General features: G+C 36.2%; 1 protein-coding gene across 8 annotated transcripts in view; it reads right to left on the minus strand.

The window, feature by feature from the left end:
• The window catches only part of LOC135222082 (gametocyte-specific factor 1-like), a 534,139-nt gene that overhangs the window by 26,912 nt on the left and 496,727 nt on the right, over positions 1–10,500 (minus strand). For 2 of the 8 annotated variants that reach the window (XM_064260255.1, XM_064260252.1), the window contains one exon: positions 9,613–10,199. The exons of 5 other annotated variants lie outside the window; for them this stretch is intronic. In XM_064260255.1, coding sequence (XP_064116325.1) covers positions 10,179–10,199 — 21 coding nt within the window. In that variant the 3' untranslated portion in view covers positions 9,613–10,178. Of the gene's footprint in view, positions 1–9,612; positions 10,200–10,500 lie in introns of those variants that run through there. One more of the 8 variants, XR_010316168.1, reaches the window with a different exon arrangement.

Below are 10,500 nucleotides of genomic sequence, written 5' to 3' on the forward strand. Positions count from 1 at the left end.
CCATCATCGTACACCCAAATACTCTTAACTTCCTCTTGAACCTTGATTCGAGGCTGGCAATGGTATCAGAAAATGCATCATGGGAGACTGGCAATGGTATTAGAAAATGCAACAAGGAGGCTGGCAAAGGAGTAGGAAGTGAAGGGGTCAGAGGAATGAGAGTAGCAGAGAGATTTCCAGGAATAGGAGAAGAGGCAGGAGTAGAGGTCTCCGCCAACACGGAAAGGCGAAGGAGCTACACTAGCCGTACTATCAGCTCTAAGGGCTTTGTTTCTCTTCCTATCTTGTAACACTTTCTTATTATGTGAAATGCAGTTTCCATTTCTCCTCGTCCCAATCCTAACATACAGAACAACATCTTAGTTCCCTAAAACATTCCTGAACCCTACATTTACTGCATCCAGTGAGGATCGTATACTTCTTTAACTAACCAAGTTTTGCAGCATTTGGCACAAATTCTAACTCCAGATGTGCTTGAATCCAACACATTCAAGCAAAAATGCAACAAACAAGACAAAAGAAGGTGAGCTAATTTTGACAAAAATCAATAACCGCAACGAAATTGTACATCACTAATATCCAGGAAAGCCAACAACTATCCAAATGACAACAAAGAAGGTCCGCAGAACTATCAGTCTTACTTGGGAGCCAGCAGAAATCCAACTGGGAGGTGTGATGTCATCATACCTGTTTACCACTAGTGATGGTGGCGACCACCACAAAAATTTGAAGTTTGGTCTAATGTATGTAGGCATCCTACAGCTGAATAATTGCTTGGTAAGAAACTGAATAAAAACCTATTTTCTCATTTCCTACAGTAATACCAAGTATGTTTAGAGGTACAACATAACAGTTTATTAGCATGACTAACCTACACCATGCACAATATTTCACTAATCACAAACCTTATGTTTCATGTTCTAGTTGACCAGCATTCTCTGCACAAAGGAACTGGGTCTTTTGTGTTACTAAAAACATCCATGAATCACAAAATCAATTACTACAAGACTTAAATAAATTTGCTGTACAGTACATCAATGTGGCACTTTCCTTAGCATGAAGAATGTCATATTCTAATTATGCATTCTTCCACTCTCATTAGAAATCAAATTCAATATTTCATAAGTATCCTGTTCATTAATGATACAACTCTTTTATCACTGAGAATAAGGGCTAGATTTTTGTCTGGTCATATAAATTTTTACATTTAAACCAGTTCCTCATTATTTGTGGAATGATGAAAGTTTCTTTAACAACAAAACTTTTTTGAACTACAATCTGGAAGGACTTTTATAAAACTTTGAGTAACTTAATTAACAAGTAAAATTTTCCGTTGCAGAACTTTTTCAATACTTTCAGTTAACTAGTTTTTGCGCTGTGAAATCAGTACTAGTACTATTATACAAAGAACCTACGTATTTGTTTTACTAGGTAATATATAAGTTTGTTTCATGATATATTGGGGACTAACTAAATACACCTGAACAGATCCTAGTCAGATTGCAACCCATACACTACAGTTTCTTTATTCAAGTACAAAGTTATTGCTAATAACACATAATTACCAGCTTCCTTGGCATGTTCACAGGCCAGGATATTAAAAGGGTGAAACAAGACTAAGATCAGCAAAGTCTTGAAGATGACAAAATAAAAAAATCTTTACTGTCATTAACACTGAGTGATTGAAGACATAGGAGAACATCTGAGCACATGATGATGATAATTAATCCTTTGATTATCCAGATCTTCATTATCACTTAATCCTGTGATTATCCAGATCTTCATTATCTCAAACTCGAAATTATCCAAAACACACAAAAAACGGGAGTAAGGCCCAAGGATATGTGATACTGGGAAAATATGTGTAACTGCCTACACTCATAATCTAACAGAGAAAGGCTTTTCGGGGTTGGAGGAGGCCTAGAGAAGTTTCCAAGGAGATGGATGGGTCAGATGGCTGGGCACCATGTAAGGTAAGAGGAGGGGCAGTCAGGCCATGTAGAAAAAAGTTAATTAACTAGACCACTGAGCTGATAACAGCTCTCCTAGGGCTGGCACGACGGATTAGATAGTATTTATACGTGGCTAGGAACCAATTGGTTACCTAGCAACGGGACCTACAGTTCATTGTGGGATCCGAACCACACTATATAGAGAAATGAATTTCTAATTACCAGAAATAAATTCCTCTGATTCCATGCTGGCAGTGGGGAATTGACTCGCGACCACCAAATCGGTAGGCGAGCACACACTCATCCAACAGGGTGGGTGGAGCTGGGGAGCAGTTTCCCTGGATGGGAGGGGGCATTTGGGGATACAAACAGTATTGGATGGGTGAAGAAGGCTATATAGTCTACAACAGGCCTGTGCAACCTGCAGCCATCAAGACTTTTCAGTGCGGCCTGACCCTTCAAAAATAATTGTACAGTGTGGCCCTTGGAGCAAACTGTCAAGCTGAAAATTTACTAAACCCTAATTACTTACATTCCTAAATTTTAGGAATTTAAAGTAGTTAGGTTTTGTAGTAAACATTTTTGGACCTAAAATGTTGTTTAGGGGAGAGAGAGAGAGAGAGAGAGAGAGAGAGAGAGAGAGAGAGAGAGAGAGAGAGAGAGAGAGAGAGAGATGAGAGAGAGAGAGAGAGAAATCTGCTGCCTCAGTGTCTTCTGACTCTGGTGTTGTGGTGGCTCTTACATGAGTGTATATATTTTTATTTTTTTCCCTCAGTATTTTGTAAATCTCTGAAAAGTGTGAATATATTTTATAACAAGTCTTGTACCTAAGCACTTCTTGCACTAAGAGGATTTATAACTTTTTTTAACAGATAATTTCCAAGCAATGGCTACTAGTAATGAAAAATGTAAAATATCAAGAGGAAATTAGGTGCTATCAGGATATTTATGTGTACCCTTAGGGAGAAAAGCATTGTGCCTTGTGTGCCATCAGTTTCGGTATTGAAGGAATGTATCATCAACAAGCATTATACAACGAAACAAAGATTATGAAATCATTACAGGTGATCCACAAATGGAAAAAATATCTTTCCTGCAGAAGTCTTTGAAAGCACAGCAGTGTTTACTAAGTAAGGACTATGAAGCAGCAATCAAAACAAGTTTTGTGATAAGCCCGATCCTTGTAAAGACTCGAGCCTTTTTCAGATGGAGAGTGCATTAAAAGTGTTTGTGTGCAGCTTCAGATATAATGTCTGCTGACAAAAAGAAACAAGTTGAGAATATAAGTCTGTCTAGGTTTACCATTGCTAGAAGAATTGAGAGGCTTTCAGAGAGTATTGAATGTATAATGGCCATGAGAGTGTGTGCTTTTTGTGCTTACTCTGTTGCCCTTAATGAAAGTTGTGACACTACAGATACTGCACAACTTGCTGTTTATATGCGGGGTGTTGATAGTGATTGTAATATTATGGAAGAAATGGCATCACTTGAAAGTATGAAAGGAACCAACACAGGCCAAGATATACTTGATGAATTAGAAAAGGTGTTAGCTAGGTTTGGACTGCATTAAAAGAATTTAGTTTGTATTACAACAGATGGGGCTCCAGCTATGGCAGGTAATAAGAATGGTCTGGTAGGATTGTTGAAGGGCAGTATAAGTCTCAAAATATTAACTCATCTTCACTTATTGCCTTGGATTGTATTATACACCAGGAAGCTGTGTGTGCAAAGACAATAAACTTTCCACGTGTAACTAATGTTCTTGTGAAAGCAGTCAACTTCATTAAGTCAAAAGGTCTGAATCATCGCCAGTTTCAGGAGTTTCTGGCAGATACTGAAGCAGAATACGTACTGCGATATAAAGTATTTTTGTGAAGTTAGGTGGCTAAGTAAGGCAGGAATGCTAAAAAGAGTATATGAACTTTTGAATGAAATTGTGCTCTTCTTAAACATGAAAGGTAACTGTCCCTGAAATGAATGATAATTAATGAATGTAAGTGTGACTTGGCATTTTTAGTAGATATAACAGACCATCTCAGTACCCTGAATGTTAGGCTTCAAGGGAAAGCTCAACTTATTAATGACCTATTCTCACTGATCATGAAAGATCAACTTATTAATGACCTGTTCTCACTGATCGAAAGGGTTTCAGACCAAATCACGATTGTGGGAATCACAGATCAGGAAGCATAAAACAGCCCACTTTCCAACATTAAGCAATCGTGTAATAAGTGATGAGTAGTGTCTGAAATATGGTGACAAGCTGGCAGCCTTATAAGAAGATTTTTCAATGAGATTCCATGACCTTAGAAAACACTCACTAGCTATTATACTGTTTGCCTCCCCATTTTCTGTGGATGTGAAAACTATTCCAGAGGATATGCAAATGGAAATAATGGAACTGCAATATAATAATGAACTAAGAAATAAGTATGGTCATAGCTCAGTATATCAGTTCTATAAACAACATTTATCAGACACAGACTATCCCAAACTATCTGGTCATGCAAGGAAGATGATGGCAGCGTTTGGTAGCACGTATGTATGCGAACAACTCTTTTAAAAAATCAACCTTAAAAATAAATTTTGGTCCTCAATAACTGATGAACACTTGGAAAGCACCCTGTGTTGCCACATCAGCCATTCAGCCTAATATTGACCAGATGGTCCAACAAAAACAGTCAGCCATCCCACTAGATTTGGCTTTCATTTGGTTACATAAAGAAGATTAGGACATTCCTATAAATTTTAAGTACGTACACACTTAATTCTATGTTTGTATCACAGCCAATAATAAATAAGCCCTGGGATATATCCATATACATATAATACAGATGTGTATCTGGGTGAGATATCAAGAGCATTTTGTTTAAATTTTTTTATTATGTATTACATTCACATGTCCTGTGGAGCCTTTTTATACGATAGAATTTTTCGAAAGTTAGAAATACAAAACGAATTTTCCAGTTGGTTTTTCACTGAAGCCGTCTTTCTAATACTCTGATGTGCAGCCTTCTATAACTTGAGATTTTTTACTATTGGCCCTATGGAGGAGAGATCTGGTTGCTGCATTTGACAATGTTCTCAAGGGTTGCTTGTAAGAAAGAGAGAGAAAAAGAGAAGGCAAGTGTGGCTGGCTGTTTGGTCGTTGTCTCGTTAGGCTGTTTGTGTTCGTGTGAATGGATAGTTAACGAATGGTTTGTTTGTTGGGCGATTGTTTTGGGTTGTCTGCTGGCGTGGTTGCCAGGCGGTCAGTCAGTCAGAGATAAGGCAGAGTTTACTGATGGTCAGTTGTTGTTGTGTGATTTGATTGATTTTGATATTGTATAGTAGTTGTGCATGTGTCTGTCTGGTTGTTGGTGAGCTAAAGAGTGTTAAAGACTGTCTGTTGTAGTATTTGATTTTGTGTTTTGATGTTTGTGAGTTGTTTGTTGGAGACAGTGTAGGCATTTGTTTGTGTATTGATTTGCTGTGTTGTTTTCGAGTTGTTAATATTTGTTTGCGTAATGATTGCTGTTTTTTTTTTTTTCTTAGTTCTTGCATGGTTTTGGTGCTTGTCTGTCTTTGTGTATTGAATTCAGCAGTTGTTGTCTCGCGATGACTGTATCCAGCAGACAGCACAGCATCTCACCCTGATAGTCTCGAGTCTAAGGTGAGCACATGTGTTTGTGTTTGGAGTGTTCTCTCTCTCATTAAGCCAACTGTCCTGCGTGTATTAGTAACATAAAGGGGAATGTGTGGCTGAGGGAAAATTTGTCAGTCGGAACGATTAACATAAATGTGGGAGCTCTTGTTGCTTGCTTTATGTATTTTGCTTGTGATTCCGCCACAGCCCATCATTTGAAAAGGTTGCACATCCCTGGTCTACACTATCTAATTTAATAAAGCTTGCTTTGTTCTGTGGTTTTGTGTATATGATTTTTCCACATTTTATTAAGGGATATGTGCAGTGCTGTACTCTAACAAAGCAAACAAAAAAGGAAGTGAGAGAGAGAGAGCAAGAGAAACGAGGTAGTATCGCTTACATTGAAGCCTATATAGTAACACACACAGTCCTTCACTTTTTAAAATTATGTTTTATAGCTATTCTCATTTCTATTTTTACTGCATTTCCTCATTTTTTATTTTTACAACCCAAACGATAAATGCAGTTGTTTGTGTTGGTACGTATGTATGTACACAATCATTTGTTGGCATTGGCAGCACCAATACTTCAATTATAAATAGCAAAATGTGTTGCCAATATCTACATGTTATATTTGAAACATTTTTACAGTAATTAACGATCAAATATCAACAATGATAAGATATTTTCTTTTATAAGTATGCTACTAATAATACCTAGGGTCACAAACTTATTAATAAAATAATGTATAGTAAATCAAGCAAAGCAAACAACAAAAATAACAACACATGATACTACTGCACTACAAAACAAGACAAAAAAACTCACATGTAGAGGAGATGATGTCAACACTGACGAAAAGATAATTGTGGATGTAAACATACACTGGCATACAAATAAAGCTTCCGTGTTATTATGAGAAAAGAAAAATTACCCATTCCAATACAACAGACAATGATTGACTAAGTGTTAGTTATGTTCTTAAAATTAATGTGCTTTGTTAAGCTGTCACCGAGATATGCCATACCTTGTACTACTGAAGATGTAAACACGGTGTTTTACACAAACAGTTTCCACGATTGGGCAAAATGAGTACAACAAATGAAATATGCTGTACAGGCAGTCCTAGGTTTGACAGGGGTTACGATCTTGAGACGCGTCGTAAGCCAAGACATCGTCGAAAATCGTAAGAAAACCTTACTTTTAATTCTTTGGGTGTCTTGAAAACAATGTAACCTGCATTTTTATTGAGTTTTTCAGAAAAATACTCCAACTTTTCATGATTCTGTAATTTTAGAGCCATTTTGAATCGTAAGCATCGTAACTCTGGAATATGAATCGTAAATTGGGAAATAATTTCTGATGACTACATTTGAAAACTGTCATAACCTCGGAATGTTGTAAGCCGAACCCGTCGTAACCCAGGGACTGACTTTATATACTTGTGTGTCATTTGATCTTGTGCATCACGTGATCCTTTTAAAATTTTGTCCCCTAAACATGATTTCAGTGTACTGAATACACATCTCATGCACCAAGTGAATTGTATTCCTGAAAGCCCAAATAGCATTAAGCTAATCTCTTTTCCACAGTAGTCTTTCCCACCTAAACAAATTTCATTTTTGGTATATCATACTGTACTAGGCTATGCTCATGCAGCAAATTTAATTTTCGGTAGACTTTACTAGACTGGGCGTTGTAACAAGATTACCAAACTTATGGTCAAAACTTAGACATGAGAGGTTGTATTTTACTGCAAGTAGTAGCATTTTTTCCCACATTTTCCTCATTTATGTAAGTGGAAATGCATACTGTGTGAAAGGGAGATATTATGTAATGTTGTATTTGTGTTTAGTTAGGAAATAGCATTACGTTAGTTATTTCATGTAATATTAGCTTGTAAGTACTATACGTTTAACAGCTCTTAATTACTGGTCATCGGTTGTTTATTGTTTGATAGTTGGCCGGACATTGTTGTGGGTCAGCTGCGGTCGTGTGAGTTAAGTCTAGTCACAGCTCCGATAGAGTCGAGTCACGTTAGCTCAAATGAAGGAGTCTTAATCAAGTGTCATATGGGCAAGACCTGAGCCAGCGATCTCTAAGAAGTCATCAGTATCTCTGAACCCTAATCACTCACGTATTCCTATCTCGAAATTCCTTCTTAGGACATGCATATCTAATGATAGGGAGGTGTTTCCTATGATGTTCTTTGGATGAGAACAGTGAAAGGAAAACCAAGCTAATGCCAGATCTCAAGCCATCTAGGCTAGGGATAGTGAACCAGTCATTCACGATAACAAATCCATCATTCACAATTGCAGAAAATTGGTATCATTTATGTACTCTTAATATACACAACGCATTGTCGTATCTTGAATGTCAATTAAAATTGGTATAGGAATTAGGGTGTTGCAGTGTAGAACTTAGGCTATGATTTGGTTATTTACATTTTCATTCAACTTGGGCTATACAATCCCTTGTGATTTGAAATCCTCTCCTTATTACTAAGCAAGTAGTAATACTTATAGGCTATGTAACAATTCATGACAATCTTTTGTTATTAACAAGAACTTCGCAAAGAAGCGACATAATGATTTGAGTTGCAAAGAAGCAACAATGATTTGAGAAGCAGCAGTTTTTTATTTTAACGGATTTTATTTTAAAGTAATGTTAGTTTACCTTTGTATAACCATTTTACATTCATGTAAAAAAAAAAGTAATAATTCATAACTGGGGGTTACTGTCTATGATTAAATCAAAAGGAATATGAAACACCATTATATTACAACTAGAGATCTTCATTAAAACAGCTTGGAAATTATGTGGTAATGTGTTACAAATAAGGACTAACATAACAAGAGGACAGTATCTTTACACAGACACTATCTAGGACCTGTTCCTGATAGTTACTAGTAAAAATAAAAACACAGCCTCTCATTTGTTACTCCCTCACCTTTGCCTGCAATGACTTTGATCCATCTCCAATGAGCTTTTCATTTTCATTTTCAAGATTCTTTGGTGTCAAGTCTTGCCATTGAACTGGATGGCCCTGAGCATAAGACTCACAACTCTTGCCATAGCAGAATGAACAATTTGGAAGTTGTTTGTCCAGAGACACTGTGGATTGTTGATCTGATGTCTCTGCAGCTTATAGCAAAGCCTCTATGGCTATGGATTCCTTATTTTTGCATGCATCAGTCTCCAAGGAAAATTGCCATTAATTCCTTACTCTTGTGAACCCCAGTCCCCAACACACTTGTTTATATGTGGCAAGAGTGATATCACAGCCAGCAGCCTATCAGTGTGTAGTAGTCCACAGCCCTGCCCCATCATTATGATGGCATGAAAGCAGCAAACCAAGTAAGGAGTAAATACTAAAACTGTACACATTTGCCACCATCAACATATGTAATTCAATTTCAAAAGGTCCAATAAGAAGAGACCAAGTTATATAATAGGAGGTGCAAAAAGATTTCATCAGGTGTTGGCAAAATACTTATTGTTGAGCTAACACTCCTTTAAAAAAATGGAGGTAAGAATTATTGAAAGGGTGAGAAATATGAAACTGAAGAAATGGCAAAAAGGTTAGAATGGTGAAAAGATGAATCACTGTATTTAGAGATGGTGTGGGTATATGAAGAGAAAGAAAGGCAATAGGTGAAGAGAAAAAAAAAATCCTGGAAGGAGCTGAATAGGGAGAATGGAGAAAGTATAGGAATGGAAGGGTCTAAGTATCCAAGAGATGAGTGTATGTTTAAGATATGATGTGAATTGTACAATGTCTATATAAAGACCTGACATGCTGCTGACAAGCTTTCTGTTTCATTTTGAACTAAAGATAATGTTACTGAAGTTATATGCACATGAAGTTTTTCAAAATTCAACGGTTAACCATCAATGTCACACAGACAACACTAGTTTGTTTTATCATTGGAGCCACCCAAACCTTTCAAGACAAAATTGCTTAATGTTGGCAAACATACACGAATAAAAAACGCTATGGAAGCAATGAAAAGGAACAACAAAAATACAAAAGGACAAATCCATTTATAAAGATACGTACCTTGAACAACATGATTGCAAGTACTTATAACAAAAAGCTTACAAATGATTCAGCAATCATAGAAAAAATAATTTTCAGTAAAAGTGCTAAACTAAAATTTCTCTTAGGTAACAATGCTGTATCAAAATGACAATGGACACTTCAATTCTAAAAATACAAATTATCTTCAAATACTGCAAATACACATACATGTACAAGGAACTGAAATGGCTACATAATAGATTTTGAGTTAATGTCCTCAGGTATCAATAAGAATTAAAGAACCAGAAAAATATTTTATATATGAGAACCAATTACCAGTATAATGAAACTAATGAAAAAGCTTCCTTGTACTTAATAGCTAAAAAAAAAATTATTAAATTCTTTGTCACATTTACTGACAATACTGTAGTTACCTGAAGAGCAAAACACATTTAAAACAAAACAAAATTCATGAAAAGCTGGCAGACAAATGAGAAGTTAGCTGGCAGACAAATGAGAAGTTAAGTGCCATTTGTAGGTCTGGGCACACAAAGAGGCATCTCAGTCATGAAGAGTTTTAATTGGTGAGACTGAGATTCTGAAATTAATAAGGGTTGTAATGAACAAACTTGCACAGAAATGGTAGTACTGGATTCATAATTAATCCTGATCTTATGTTCTTATCAAAGTACTTTAACCAAACCACCAAGTAACACCTCTAAAGACTCACATGGGACAAGACTGACTTTTGTCAAAAGAAGATGGCTCAGCAAAATTTCTTAACATTTACAAAATAAGACCATAAATGAATACCAAAGAATGTAAATAAGGATGGCTCTGCAAAATTTCTTAAAATTTACAAAATTAGATAATAAATGAATACCAAAGAATGTAAATGA

The sequence above is a fragment of the Macrobrachium nipponense genome, chromosome 3, assembly GCF_015104395.2.
Source record: "Macrobrachium nipponense isolate FS-2020 chromosome 3, ASM1510439v2, whole genome shotgun sequence".
NCBI lineage: Eukaryota > Metazoa > Arthropoda > Malacostraca > Decapoda > Palaemonidae > Macrobrachium > Macrobrachium nipponense.